The 15,513-nt window shown below is 46.6% G+C and overlaps 1 protein-coding gene across 1 annotated transcript; it reads left to right on the top strand.

Annotated features, from left to right (window-relative positions):
• Nucleotides 1–812: 812 nt before the first annotated feature.
• ZBTB7C (zinc finger and BTB domain containing 7C) lies at nt 813–15,091 on the top strand. The gene is made up of 2 exons (XM_077816212.1): nt 813–1,993; nt 14,455–15,091. Exons 1-2 carry the CDS (start codon nt 813–815, stop codon nt 15,089–15,091), a joined length of 1,818 nt encoding a protein of 605 aa, XP_077672338.1.
• The last annotated feature ends 422 nt before the right edge of the window (nt 15,092–15,513 follow it).

The following is a 15,513-nucleotide window of genomic DNA, read 5'->3' as shown; positions in this document are numbered from 1 at the left end:
CACTGTAGGTGATGGGATCACTTAACTGGGTTTGCTGCTTAGCCAGTTGGCCAGTCCTCCTAGCTCTCTCTTCAGTAGGACATCCCAAACATGCTGTTGTTTGCTCTCCATGTGTATGTCCCTTGGATCGTCTATCCTATGCCAAGGCAATATGGGATAGCTGTGTTACAGCGCTAATAACACTGCATGTTAGGAAGGAAACTGGTCATGCCATGTCATTCATGGCATACCGGGCACGCTTTTATTATTCTTATTTATTCAGATAGTGATGTACATAGTCATAGTGCCTCGCAAAACACAAAGAGCTTAGCATGTAATTCAGGCAACGCAAACACGGGCAATAAATTGGGTCTGGGAGGATGTGGGAGACATCACTGGGGAGAAATCAATGGGAAAGGATTCCTGGAGGGATGTGGAGGAGGAAAGAGGGCAAATGGGGATAAGAAACGGGAAGCTGTCCCAGGCATAGGGAACAGCCTGAGTGCAGGCCTGAAACTGAGAGTGGAAAGAGGGGACAAAGGGAGAGAAGACTGAGAGAAGGAAGTGGAGAGCACAGGGGGAGGTGGAGAAGAGATCATGGAAGGCTTTGAGGAGCTTGAATCTCACATAGCTCCATAATGTGTAGGGAGCAGTGGATTTTGTAAGCAGCATTTTGGAAAGAGGAGAAGTAAGAAGTAGGGAAGCAGGAGAGAAGAAGGTTACAGTGTTTGAGATAAGAGGTGACCATGGCACAGTCAGCTTTACTGATACTCAGAGACCTACTCTCTAATTCCTTGCTGTCTGTATTTTGTTCTAGGGCTCTAAATGAGAATATGGCCAATGGCATTGAAGATCTTATTGGGATCCCATTCCCAAATCACAGCAGTGAAGTCCTTTGCGGTTTAAATGAACAGCGGCACGATGGTCTACTCTGTGATGTCATCCTCATTGTCCAGGACCAGGAGTACAGGACCCACAGGTCTGTCCTTGCAGCCTGCAGCAAGTACTTTAAAAAACTCTTCACTACTGGCACTTTAACAGACCAGCCCTATGTTTACGAGATTGACTTTGTCAAGCCTGAAGCACTTTCTGCTATCCTAGAGTTTGCCTACACTTCAACCCTCACCATCACCACCTCAAACGTCAAGCACATCCTCAACGCAGCCAAGATGCTGGAGATCCAGTGCATTATCAATGTATGCCTTGAAATCATGGAGCCTGACAGAGAAGCTGAAGAGGAAGATGATAAAGAGGATGAAGATGACGATGATGATGATGAAGATGATGATGATGAAGAGGAGGAGGAGGAGGAGGAAGTGGAAGATTTTGTGAATCAGGAGAACCTCACAGATGTCCAAGAAGTAAGCTGTCACCAAAGCCCTTCAAAGTCTGACCTTACCGAAGAAACATACACAGAAGCACCTAGAGACTTCCCACACCATTACCCAGCCCATAGCTCTGCCGGCCACTTGGGCATGATACGAGACTTTTCCATCGAGTCATTACTAAGGGAAAATTTGTACCCTAAAACGAACATTCCAGAAAGGAGGCCAGCCCTATCTCCCTTCACACCAGGCTTCTTTCCCCACCTGTGGCATGGAAATTTCAGTTCCTTTTCCCAGCTAGAAGAGCAGCAAGTGGACAATGGCCCTTTGGACCTGGTGATCAAAAAGAGGAAGATTAAGGAGGAGGAGAAGGAGGAGCTCCCTCCGGCTCCTTTCCCTAATGACTTCTTCAAGGACATGTTTGCTGGCAATCCAGGAGGTCACCTAGGGCACATTAAGGCAGAGAACGACTATAGCGCTTATCTCAATTTTCTAAGTGCCACCCACCTGGGAGGAGTGTTTCCTCCATGGCCCCTGGAGGAAGAAAGGAAGATAAAGCCCAAGGCATCTCAGCAGTGTCCGATCTGTAACAAAGTCATCATGGGGGCAGGGAAGCTGCCACGGCACATGAGAACCCACACAGGAGAAAAGCCATACATGTGCACTATCTGTGAAGTTCGCTTTACCAGGTGTGCATGAGTTATTACTGTTGGATTTAGCAATGCAGCTACAAAAGGGGGATGGTGCCCTAATAAAGCATTGATGGATTTACTGAGTCCAGCAATACAGGTTGCTAACCATAAATGCTATTTATAGAGATCACTTACTACGCGTGAGCCTGTGGCAGGTTAGGGCCTTAGTAGACAACGAGAAAGATCTCAGTGAAGCTACTCCATGGAGGCATAGGCATTTAAGCAATGTCTCCTTCCACTTAAGAGTAAAGTGAATATCAAGGAAATAGGGGCCTGACCCAAAGCCCATTGAAGTCAATGGAAAGACTCCCATTGATTTTAATGGGTTTTGGATCGTCTATCCTAGCCCAGGCAGTATGGGATAGCTGTGTTACAGGGCTATGTTAGGAAGGCAACTGGTCATGCCATGTCATTCATTGCATACCGGGCATGCTTTTATTATCCTTATTTATTCAGATAGTGATGTAACTGACAGCCTGTCAATTATCCAGATAGCTACTAACCGGACAAGAGTGTAAATAAAGGTATGTAACATTTTCCAGCTGGTCATTGTTTACCAATGTGGAATCCACTGTGGAAGCACTGCAGAAAAAGGTGTGTGACCAAGACCGGTGAAACAAATCAATGGATGTTTCTGGCTAAAATGTTTTTGGCTATCTAGATAATCTAGGGGCTGATTCAAAGCTCACTGAAATCAATGGGAGTCTTTCTGTTGACTTAGTGGAATTTGGATCAGGACTCTGTTTTCTTGTAGTTCACTGGCAAGCCTTGTCTATGCATTGTGTTAGAAAGTGCATTAACTAGCACCGGATTAAACATGGTTGTGGACTGGGTGTGGACCACAACCAGCTACCACCTGTTTAAACACAACTGTCCTTGTCCATACTAAGGCTGAGAACATGCTAATTATAACATTGTTTTCTGTCTTGTTGTAGCCGTGTTGGTCCCAGGATATTAGAGAGCCAAGGTGGGTGAAGTAATATCTTTTACTGGACCAACTTTTTGTTGGTGGAACAGCAAGCTTTCGAGCTACACAGACAGACTTCTTCTTCCCAGACCTGAAGAAGAGCACCCACCTTCTCTCTCTAATAACATGTTAGTTACCAGGTTTTCTAACAGGGTGCATGTTCCCAGTGGAGACAAGGATGAAATCAGCAAGCCTAGGTCCAAATTCTGTGCTGGTTTACACCCTTTGCACCTCCATTGACTTCAGCAGGGCCTGGGAGGATATAAATGAGCATGGATTAGGCCCATTGTGCTCTAAGTCGGAGACACAGATCTCTGATGCAGCACCATGCAGCTCGTCTCTGAAAAGCTTGGCCAATTAAATCCACGAGCAGAGAAAAACAGATTCCTGGATCTGTTCTTGCTGAGTATAATTAATATCTAACAAGTAGAATCTTTACCATAATAAAGATTTCTGACAAGAGCATGGTATTTCAGCTTCTGGCTGTGAGGGAGAGAAAGCCCTGTTAGGCTTGGGGGAGCGAGCTGTTGAAAATAACATGAACAGTCGGAAGAGCGGAGTGCCTGACAATGGGCAGATACCTGGGGTGCATCAGCACTCAGCCTGCCTTTTCTTCCTTTGTTCCTGTGATAATGTTCAAATGCAGTCTATGCAGATGATGGGGATTTGACCTGAAAATAAATGTCCCTGCCATGCTACATTAACACAGCTGATATCGCATTCTAATATGTTGCACATTGTACCGCAGGCCAGTGTAGACAACGTGATCTGGCTAACCCTGATGTTTAAAGGGAAAGGCCGATTGCCTGTGTTAATTAATGACTGCAGGCAATTTGTTCCTACTGTTGCTCTCGCCCCACCCCTATTTACATGTAAGTGCTATTGAAAAATGCCGTATTGTTTGCACTGGACACATACAACTTCCATTTAGCTACATAATAGGGAGCAATAGTGCAAACTTCCCAACCTGCCCTGCAAGTATGCCTCACCCCTGACCTGTAGGGACTGTTTTCGTTTTCATGCCCATGCAGTGTTTGGCAGCCTCTCTGTTGAGGCCACTGCCATTAATGCCAATTACCACCAGGTGTGGTTGCACTGGTGCTGTGGATAACTGTCCATAGGGAAAGTAGCTAAGACCACAGACACACTTCACACGCACCATCAGACATACCTTGCTCTTATATAGCATTTTTCGTCCATATTATTTATGTGATCATAGCACCTAGGAGCCCCAGTCATGGACCAGGACCCCATTGTGCTAGGTGCTGTACAAACCATAGATCTCAAAGCACTTTACAACGATGGTCAGTATCATTATCCCCATTTTACAGATAGGGAAACAGAGGCTGTCCGGGAGCAGACTAGGGAATAGAAGCTAAGGGTTCTGCATCCCAGTATAGTGCTCTGACCACTAGGTCATACTGCAGGTTGAACCAACAGCCTGCCAGTAAGAAGCTCTGCATTGATTTGCCTATCTGTGTCTCCTTCCAGTCCTCTCCCAAAACTCATATCTATCTGCAACCAGCTATAAGAGTATAATTGTTAACTGAACATAATTGGTATACTGTAGCTTGTGGCAGCTTATGTGCCATCCAGGGGACTTTGTTCATGGAGAAGACGCTACATTAGAAAAACATTCTGGAACAAATTCTGATCTGGGATGCACATGGGGTCCCCATTGACTTCAGTGGGAGCTGAGCGTACAGCTGAGACAGAATTTGTCCCTTTAGCGAGCAATTCCCGTAAAATGAGAAATGACACTTAATGGTCTCTTTATTGTTATTAATCATTTATATTGTGGTAGCAATTAGAGGGCTCAGCCAATTCCACGTCCCAGTGTACTGCATGCTGCACGTGTATTTATATTAGCTCCTTCCAAACTCACTTGAATATGGATATAGCTTTTCCAGAAGTTGTGGGGTGAGATTTTCAAAAGTGCTCAGCTTTGATCTGACTTTGCTCTCATAGAAGAACATAGAACAGAAACAGAGTTAGGCCAATGCAGGATGCTTTCCACCAACTGCAATGGGAGCAGAATTAGGCCAGGGCCAAGTACTTTTAAAAATCTCACCTGTCTATTTGACGATGAAGGGCAGATTTCAATTTGGGCAGGAAGTGCTTGATTCTGAATACCCTCTGGGTGTACCACTCCCACTGAACTCAGGACTTGGGCCTTAAGTGTTTTCTTATGTCATATTGTGTGCAATAATATAGACAATTGAGAAGATATTAAATCCAGAGATGGACAAAACAGAGACTGGTTTGGTTTTGTATAACCACCACGACAGGTGGTTCTGATCCGGGACCCAGTTATCCAAACTTCAGAGTTCAAAGAGGATTGGATGAATGGTTCTGATTTTGTACCACTGCAGTATAAGGGTACTGTATTACATACTGTATTACACATTTCACACATCAGATAGTCTATATTACATGATTTCTAAATTCATACCCAAGAAGCAGAAGCTAGAAAATGGGTAGCAAAGAAAGTCAAGCAAAACTAAAGCCCTAATCCTGCCTAGAATTATGCAGTTATGTAACTTTACCGCCATTGACTGCTATTCGGTTGAGTAAAGTTCGCATGCCTACGTTTTTGCAGGATCTGCCCCCCTGAGATCATACCATCTAATCACACAACACGAAAGCCTTTTTTCCCCTCTCTGATACACTGAACAAAGTGGCACCTTAGAGACTAACCAATTTATTTGAGCATAAGGTTTCGTGAGCTACAGCTCACTTCATCGGATGCATACCGTGGATACCGATGTTTCCACGGTATGCATCCGATGAAGTGAGCTGTAGCTCACGAAAGCTCATGCTCAAATAAATTGGTTAGTCTCTAAGGTGCCACAAGTACTCCTTTTCTTTTTGTGAATGCAGACTAACACAGCTGTTACTCTGAAACCTGAACAAAGTGGGCATTTAAAAACCTTGAGATTTTTGTAAAGGGTTTGAAATAGCTTTAATGCGCAGGGGGAAGGGTTGTCTGTTACAAAGAAGGCCAGGTATGTTTTTACTGTAATATTGGTTTAATGTTGATTAGTTGTGATTAGTTTTTAAACCCAGACTAGAGTGGTTGTGATGTCCATGGAAGAATTCCTGAGCAAACATCTGCCAAGTGTTGCTGCAGTGCTCTGGGAACACTGCAGAACTCCGGGAACCCCCTCCAGCTAAAGAATAGATTAAGGCCCCCATTCTGCAGCTGGATCTGTGAACTCTTGTTCCTGTGTAAATCTGATTGCAAGAAACAGGGCTAATTTAATAGGACTTTGGTGTTGTTGTTGTTTTAAATGAAGATTGCTTAGACTCTAGTCTGATTTTTGAAGGTTTGGAGGACTAGAGAAAACTGACAATGTGTTAGCTGTCCTGTTCGCTGCATTGTAGCCATGTTGGTCCCAGCCAGGCCCACAGTTCTCAAGGAGAGGGTCTTCAAGCCAGAATGACTCCCTTTTTTAATTTGTTGTTATTATTGGTGTTGTGGTAGCAAACAAGGTCCTAATCAGTATCATGGCCCTTGTGTGCGAGGTGCTGTATACACCCCCAGATAGACACCTTTCTGCCCCAAAGATTTTATAATTTAAATCCTCAGTTCTTCAAAGACTCGTGCTTAACTTTACACACCGAGTGTTCCCATTGACTTAAAGGGGGACTTTCAAAGGCAAACACTTGGATAAGTCTGTGCAGGAGTGGGGTCTCTTTTGAAACAGGGTGCATTCAGTGAGTGTGACAAACCAAAGAGAGAGAGGGTGGATAAGAAAGGTAAGATCCAGGGGTTCCGTAAGTTACATTTGTGCATCTCCTGATGCTTCCAAATCACCTGAAAGTGCTTTAAAAAGAAAAAAAAAAGTAAGCCGATAATTTTTATTAAAAAATAGAAAAACAAGCCAGTAAAACCCTCCTGCTGTATAACACACTGGCTTCTATTAACAGCTATCCATAGAATACTCCTGTAACTCACATTGTAGAGGCATGTGCAGATTGTATCTTACTGACAGTTGTTCGTAATGGTCTGAATCAGTTGTGTCTGTATCTATAATATACAATTCTGGCACCCAAAGTGTCTGTCAAGAAAAGGGATCCCGGTAGGTTAAAAATTATATTACTATAATATTTTTTAATTATATTGTTTTTAAATTATATTGTATTGTAAAAGTATCGGTGACAACTGAACCTAATTGGTATGCTGTAGCTTGTTAAGGTTGCCTGATACTTCCCATTATAGGACCCCATTTTCAGTTGTTTATAACTTTGCAAATCTTTAACCACTTGAGGTGAAATTTTCCATGCCGGGTGTCTGCCTCAGGCGGCTTTGAAAAATTTCAGCCAAAATGGTCCAGCTGTTTCTGAGAACGAGGCTGGGAGGGAACAATACATTGTTTTGCCCATTTTAAAAAATTCTGATGGCCTTTTTTTTGGAGGAGGGACTTGAAATTTGGCAGGGCGGCCGCCTTTCTGTCAGGCATATGCGTTTTGCCTTCCCCATGAAAATCCACCCAAATTTGGTCAAGCTATAAGCCTTTGAAAAATCGCAGTTCGTGCATGATCAGCAGAGACTTAGATTTTAGCAGCTAAATTTCCCAAAGAGTCCATCCACCACGGTGGAGCAGGACTATGCCTGTAACTGCAGCTCTGGGTGGTGCAAGGGCTGGGCATATGAACTGAGAGCAGGGAGCCTGTCTTTCCTGTGCTCTCAATGACCCCTCTGCTAGGCCTAGGCAGAGGAGAAGGCTGCCAGGTTCAAATGCAGATGAGATAAGAACTGGCTGGCCCTGCAGGGAAGGTGGGGGAGTAGATTAGGACAAGAAACAAGAGGTAGAAGAGAAACTATGATGCATATGCGCCCACATTCCACTTCCCTGCTCCTCCCAAGGCCCCCACTTCACCCCTTCCCCCAAGGCCCCATCCCTGCAAAGCCTCTTCCTGCCCCTGCTCTGTCCCCTCCCCTGAGCACACCCTGCCCTCGCTCCTCCCCCTCCCCCACAGTGCCTCCTGTATGCCACTGAACAGATGATCGCAGTGGGCGGAAGACACTGCGGGAGTGGGGGGACCTGATCAGTGGGGCTGCTGATGGGTGTTGAGCACCCCCTTTTTTTTTCCCCGTGTGTGCTCCAACCCCGGAGCACCCACAGAATCAGCACCTATGCTATGACTGGAGGCTGATGGGAGGGAGGAGGAGAGGGAAATGGACTGGGAGTTGGGATGGAGAGAACTGGGACTGACTAGTCAAGGAGACTGGGGCTGAGAACCAGTGTGGGGGGTAGGGGGAAGACAGATGTGAGGAAGAGCTGGGGTGTGGGGAGAGAACTGGCATTGGATGGGCAGAGACACTCAGTCAAGGATTTGTGGAGGAGAATACTGAGATTGAATGAGAAGCCTAAGGAAGGAGATTGGCACAGGGACCCAGTGGGGATGGAGAATGTGGGAGGAGGGGAGATCAGATGAGGGACAGGGAGGGGGAGACTGAAACTAGCTGGACAAAGACTCTGGACACAAGGAGCTATGGGTTTACAGGGGTGGGGGAAGCTGGGAATGGCTTGGCAAGGAGACTGGGAGTAGGGGTGAGACTGAGATAGGGAGTCCCGAGGGGTGAATCGTAGAATATCAGGGTTGGAAGGGACCTCAGGTCATCTTGTCCAACCTCCTGCTCAAAGCAGGACCAATCCCCAATTTTTGCCCTAAACCCCTAAATGGCCCCCTCAAGGCTTGAACTCACAACCCTGGGTTTAACAGGCCAATGCTCAAACCACTGAGCTGTCCCTCCCCCCCAGGGTGAGGCTAGCCTGGCTGGGCAAAGAGAATGGGCCTCGGATGAGAAGCCTGAGGAGTAGAGAGTGGGACTGGCTAGGTTTAGAGAATGGGACTAGGACAAGCAACTGGGGTGGGGGGTGAACAGGACTGGGACAGGGACATGTTGGAGGGGACTAGGCAGAAGTGGTCACCTTTATGGGGGAATGGGCAGAAGATTCTGTGCCCACTAGAACACACTCCCCTCCAGAGAGTGTAACAGAACCCAAGATTTCTGAGTGTTACCATTCTTCTGCTGTCAGCAAATATCTGTGAAACCCACTGGCAAAGAAGCCATACCCCTCTAGTGCTGACCCACGTGAGGATGACAACTGACTACCAGGGGCCTCACTTGCTAGGGCAAAAGTAGTGTTGGTTGGCCCCTGACTTTGGTCTATATGCTCTGCTTTTTGTGCCCCCCCACCCCCTCCCCCACACTTTGCAAGATATAATATAATCACATATCATGTTCTATACGCTGACATAACTTTGTCCCCTCCCTCCCCCTAGGAATTTTTCTGAAATGACGCCCCTGTCAGTCACTGGTTTCAGAGTAACAGCCGTGTTAGTCTGTATTCGCAAAAAGAAAAGGAGTACTTGTGGCACCTTAGAGACTAACCAATTTATTTGAGCATAAGCTTTCGTGAGCTACAGCTCACTTCATCGGATGCATACTGTGGAAAATATAGAAGATGTTTTTATACACACAAACCATGAAAAAATGGGTGTTTATCACTATAAAAGGTTTTCTCTCCCCCCCCATCCTACTCTCCTGCTGGTAATAGCTTATGTAAAGTGATCACTCTCCTTACAATGTGTATGATAATCAAGGTGGGCCATTTTCAGCACAAATCCAGGGTCCCACCCCCACCCCCCCAACAAACCCACTCTCCTGTTGGTAATAGCTATCTAAAGTGATCACTCTCCTTACAATGTGTATGATAATCAAGGTGGGCACATTTCCAGCACTGATTATCATACACATTGTAAGGAGAGCGATCACTTTAGATAAGCTATTACCAGCAGGAGAGTAGGGTGCTATCAATTACTCTCTTACCTCACCCAACCTTAATTCTGGCATTTCCTAACTTTCTGAGTGCTTGACTTTGCAGCCTTAATAATGTTCTTTTAATGTAGTTTCTTTGTGTGCATATATAAATATAATTTAAATCTTAGTCATGTTACAAACATTTTAGATAAATAAAACTGAAGGGATTTCAGAAATCAGATTTACTTTCTACTGTTATGCAGTTTGTTTCCTTTCTGCCTTTCTCTTCATTCTGGACAATTGAAATTGGCTAGGCATTTTCACTTTTTAGGATCTCGAGCTATTCTGCAATGTTGAGATTTGCAAACACCATAGGAGAATGTTCATTTTTTTTGAAAAAATCAATTGGATTTTTTAAAAAATCATCGAAACATTTCTACTGGTCTTAGACTTTTCCAAAAAATATTTATTTTAGAAATAAATGTTATTTGGCTACTAAATCCAGTAGGTGCTTTTAAAAATCTTCACCAAAATCTAAATTTGGAGCTGCACAATATCCCTTTAATTTAGATAGTGTATGTGCCAAACTGTAAATCTTTGTGTAAGTCCCTGGGATGTTACTATAAACAACTAACTAGTGTAAAATGTACCTATCCACGTTCTGCAACGATCTCAAAATCTTAACAAGTTGAAACATCATATTTAAAAGCAAGCTCGTGTGACACCTCCTGGTCATTGGGTATATAACAGAAAGGGAAGATTTAGCACCAAATTATATTTCACCAAAACGCACTAATCAGCAATGCCAGTCTCCCCAACTGTAGTTGTAACCATGTTGTTCCGACGATATTGGACAGACAAGGTGGGTGAGGTAATATCTTTTACTGGACCAACTTCTGTTAGTGAGAGAGGCAAGCTTTTGACAGTGGCTGGAAAGCTTGTCTCTCTCACCAACAGAGGTTGGTCCGGTAAAAGATATTTCCTCACCCACTTTGTCTCTCCAGTCTCGTGAAGGTCATCCTATTTCCCAGTGGATATTAATCTCTGGTTTTGATGATAGGAAATTATTTAATTTTTTGCTTGTATTTTTGTCAAACAATTTCTTTTGACTGCGTAGGGGACCAGATGCAGGATCTGAAAGTAGAAGGGTGTGATTGTGCGGCTTTTAGAAGAACATGAAATAACTAGAAAACAATAAGTGCAAAGTACACTTTGGAACAGCAAGGGAAAGGCAGAATTTCATAGACAGAGTCGGTGGTAATGGGGCAGAGCCAAACCTCTCATCTGTTGCATGTGCAGTGCTAGAGAGCCCTAGGGGGATTGAACCTGGGACTGTGGGATTTTAAAGCCTCTACTTCTTGAACTCAAAGACTCTGTTAGCTAAGGCTGCAGCAGGCTCAATCTATATGTGGCCCAGCCACCACTAGAGGGGGACAGAGCACTGCACCCTTTAAAAAGATGCATGTGATCTGCTGCAAGCTTGGCCAGCCCAGCTAGCCAGAGCAAAGGAGCTGGGGGCCATTTGCTCTGGGGTCCCCCTCCCCCCCTTTAGTTTGATTTTTGCCCCTAGGGGCACCAGGAAGAAGCAGTCCCTGCCCCCATGGGAGCCCACTGACTTGTGAGCCGCCCCGAATCTGCCCCAGTGGTTGCTGGTGATCAATACAGCAGCCTGCCTCTGGGGAGCACACTCCCTTCTCAGAGCTCTTAGCCACAGCTAGCCCGGGAAGAGAAAAATCAGGAGCAGGATTTGAACCTGGGGCACACATGTAGCTATATGCAAAGCATTATCACCACACTAGCCAGGGCAAGTCCCTTCGAAAGGGCCTGATCCTGGGAGTTGAAGTCAATGGGAGGTGAAGGCTCCCAGCGTCTCTCAGAAGGTGTTCAGCATTTCCCAGGACTGGGCCCAGAAGCTGTGTGCCATTGGCATTACCCGGCACCGCTGGCAGGGGTACGGAAGCTCTCCATCGTGCCGTGGTTGATGTAGATCAGTGGGGGCAGTAGGGAGAAATCTGCCTGTGTTACGCCTCCTTTGTAGCTAGAGACAGCCTCAGTTGCCAGGGCAGCAAATCTGCCGCCTTTCGCCAGCACTACATGCTCTGGATAAAGGGAGTTCGAAAATTGTTCCCAGCTAAAATTCTACTGCTTGAGTTCCTTGGGCTGGGTTTTGACATGGGTGCAACACAAGGAAATTCTCCCCACCCCGTTGCATCACCTGCCCAAGGACCTGGGACAGTTGCAGTCCCTGACCTCAGGGGACTTCCCTCATCCATCTGCCCTGAAGGGGGCAGGGAGGCGGCAGGGCCATGGCACCAGTCCATGGAGCAGGCCAGCTGCATTGGAAGAAGCAGGCGCCCCGTCCCCCCTGAGCTTGTCCCTGTGGTGGTGTGGCTCTGTACTGCCCCCTGCTGGAGCCAGAGGCTAACTGTCTCGTTGGTCTTGTGGGTTAGCGAGCAGATGGTTCTGTGGATGCCATTAGATGGAGCTTCCTGAAGCCTGCACGGAGCTGAAAGCAGCTGTGCCGAAGGGGCCCGGTGTAGCTGGTGTTATGGGATCTTCCCTTTCGTCAAATAGAAGTGAGCATGGTCGGCGTGTTTGTTAGGATGGACCTTAGGGCTCATCTATACAGGAAAGCTATATTTAAATTGGTAGAGCTATACCAGTGTAATGCACCCCCTGCCCCCATGCGGGCACTCCTATTCCATTATAACACACCCACACGGCGAGTTATACCATATAACTACAGCTGTTTAACCATACTGATATCATTATATGGCCATCACTGGAAACATTTCCCATGGAGATAAGCTCTTGTGCTGTAGGGAAGCTTGGCCCACCACTCCCAGATACCAATGTGCACCATGCTATCTATGTCCATTGGAATGAGAGGCGGTCAGGTCAGGGATCTTACATGGCCGCCTCATTTGTGGCAATGCCGTCATTGGGGCTTAGATCCCAAGGTGATCGGTGCCTTGGATACCACTGGAGCCATGTCAGTGGCTGTCTGCCATGTCACTACGTGCTGTGCCTTATGGACTGTAGCAGGGGTGTCAGCTCAGAAAGTTAAATATCTGCTTTTCCTGCTCACCCCCTCCTGGGCAGAGATGCATGGACAGCTGCACCTCTTGTGTCCCCTGGTTACAGGACTACTGCTGCAGGACCCATGCTGCCATGGATGTGTCCTCCTGATGCTGCTCAGTAGAGGCTATTTGGGAAGTTGGGAGGAGATAGAACTAGGTAGAGTTTACTACCACTCCATGCTAAGTGCTCAGATCTGCTCTGATGTGTCATGGCTCCGTCCCTAGCCTTCCCCACTACACCTCTGCTGAGCCTCAGCAGAATGCCTTCCTTAGGGAGCTTGGGTGTGCATCTTACATCTGTACACCAGCCTACAGAAAGCCTGAGTGAATGGGGTTCGCATGAGGGAGCAGTGCCGGGATTGGGGTGGAACAAAACCTGACCCACTGGCAGGGCCTGGGGTTTTTCCAACTCCAGGGCTGGAAAAGTCCATACCCATAGATGTGGGTTGTGGCCATTGATTCTCACTAAGCATGGACCCAATGGCCATGCCTTTGCTCCTCCCCAAATGTCCTCTCTATGGTGGCCTATGCAGAGCTGGCATAGGCTCAAGTCCAAGGTATGCAGGTCGTGGAGACCCTGAGTGTCTTCTCCATAGCTACATACCCTGCCTGTTGGAGCCACAGCCGGTCTGACCTTCTGTAGATGGGTGAAAGTTCACCCTTCCAGAGCAGACAATGTTGCCATGTTTTTTCCCAGAAAACTGTGCAGCTCGTCTCACCAGGTTTGGGTGGTAGGTGCTGTTGAAGGCAGAGACTGTAACTACCTCTGTGAACAGCTGACAAGCGAGGATCAGCAACATGCAATGGCTAGGGGGAGGGAGTCCAGCCCCAAAGCACCTGATATACGTATGCAGATCTGCTAATTTATTTTTTTTTAAATTTGTAATTACATAAATATCACTCTTCCCCTGCTGTCCCTCAGCCTGGTCATTAAATGCTGGGTGATTTCTTGGATCCATCATTGTAGAAATGGGTCTTATTTAATTTGTTTCCTCCTTTAGCATTTAATGTTAAAGTTTTGATTGTCAAATAACCCAAGAGACTTGCACGTATCACAACATTTTGGATACAGAGTTGGAGCCAAATGATCTCCAGCCTGGAAAGTGAGAGTGTGGAGTGGAACACCAACTCACGTTATCTGTAGCAAGTGGGTGGGTGGATTAGTTCTAGGTAGGGATGAATTTTAACCTACCTCTCCGGCTACTTATGTCACCCTTCATCACTTTGTCTTAGGCCCAAATCCTCAAAGGTATATAGGTGTTAAACTCCCATTGAAATCAGTGGGCATTAGGTGCCTGCATACCTTTGAGGTCTGGGCCTTAGTGCCTCCCAAGTATCTCTCCTGACAATATCCTGGGGTGGTAGAGAAGCATGAGTATCCCCAGTTTACAGATGGGGAAATAGGTAGAAAGAGATTAAGTGACTTGCTCACGGTCAAGAGGAAGTTGATGGCAGAGCTAGGATCTGAGTTCCAGTCTCATACCATAACCACAAGACCATTCTTCCTCCCTGGCACTGGCCTTTTTAATATTATGTATATTTAAAAAAAATAAAGGCTACATGGGGGGTTAATGTGACAGCACCCCTTGAAGTGTCTATGCTCAAGTGATAACAGGTGGCTGTGACGTTTGTTTTTCAGGCAGGACAAGCTAAAAATCCACATGCGGAAACACACGGGAGAAAGGCCATACCTCTGCATACACTGCAATGCCAAATTCGTGCACAACTACGACCTAAAAAACCACATGCGCATTCACACGGGTGTCCGGCCTTACCAGTGTGAATTCTGCTACAAGAGCTTCACTCGCTCCGACCACCTCCACCGCCACATCAAGCGGCAGAGCTGTCGAATATCCAGGCCCAGGAGGGGGCGCAAGCCCGCAGCCTGGAGGGCAGCCAGCTTGCTGTTCGCACAGAATGGCCAGCCAGATGAGAAAGGCTTCATGATGCCTCCGACTCTGGAGGAAATGAGCAGCCATCTTGGCACCACGGCCATGTGCCTTCCAGGCCCCAGCCACAAGCACTTCATGAGTGGGGCCAAGAACGCTCTAAACCTGCAAGATCTAGAGAGCCAGTTCGAAGAAACCCAAATGAAGCTGTTTGGGAGGACGCACCTGGACATGGAAAGGAACAGGGGCATCTTTGCCTTTGCCCTGGGCCATAACGAGAACATCTCGGCACGGCCATACTTCCCTCTCCCTGACCCTTGGAGCACAGGATTCAATGGACTGCCTGGACTAAACCATGTGGCCCCAATTTCTGAGGCTAGCAACTAAACCAGTTCTACCCATGCATTGGGTGTGGTACGTTCTGTACCATTCTTAAAGAGTGAACGACTCTCTCTGATTCTCACCTGCTGTCTCTCATCATCTCACTCCAAAGAAACAATTGGTCACCCATGTGAATCTAGACGGTGCCGTAGGATGGTAGGCAGAGCCACACCCGAGCAGACAATGGACATTCTTCTGAATGAGGTGCTGCTGTTGGGTATTGTTCTGTGATTGTACTAGGAAATGTAGGTTGAGTTTGTCAGTGACTCCACCAGCACAATCTGCTAGGGGTGTCCTTTTAGACCATTTGTAGGACCCTTGGCATAAGAGATGACAAGCTTGTCTCCTCCCAGCAGTAGAGCCTCCCCTTAGTTCTTGGAATCCAGTTTTGAGGGAGTGGAAAGGGTCAAGCTCCAGGATGCAGATGG

Source organism: Eretmochelys imbricata, chromosome 5 (genome assembly GCF_965152235.1).
Source record: "Eretmochelys imbricata isolate rEreImb1 chromosome 5, rEreImb1.hap1, whole genome shotgun sequence".
In the NCBI taxonomy this organism is placed as follows: domain Eukaryota; kingdom Metazoa; phylum Chordata; order Testudines; family Cheloniidae; genus Eretmochelys; species Eretmochelys imbricata.
This window is presented reverse-complemented; position numbering and strand designations above follow the sequence as displayed.

Coding starts and splice junctions, on each gene's coding strand:
- ZBTB7C (XM_077816212.1), top strand. CDS start 813: ATGGCCAATGGCATTGAAGATCTTATTGGGATCCCATTCCCAAATCAC. Junction 1,994..14,454: donor TGTGAAGTTCGCTTTACCAG/GTGTGCATGAGT, acceptor TTTGTTTTTCAG/GCAGGACAAGCTAAAAATCC.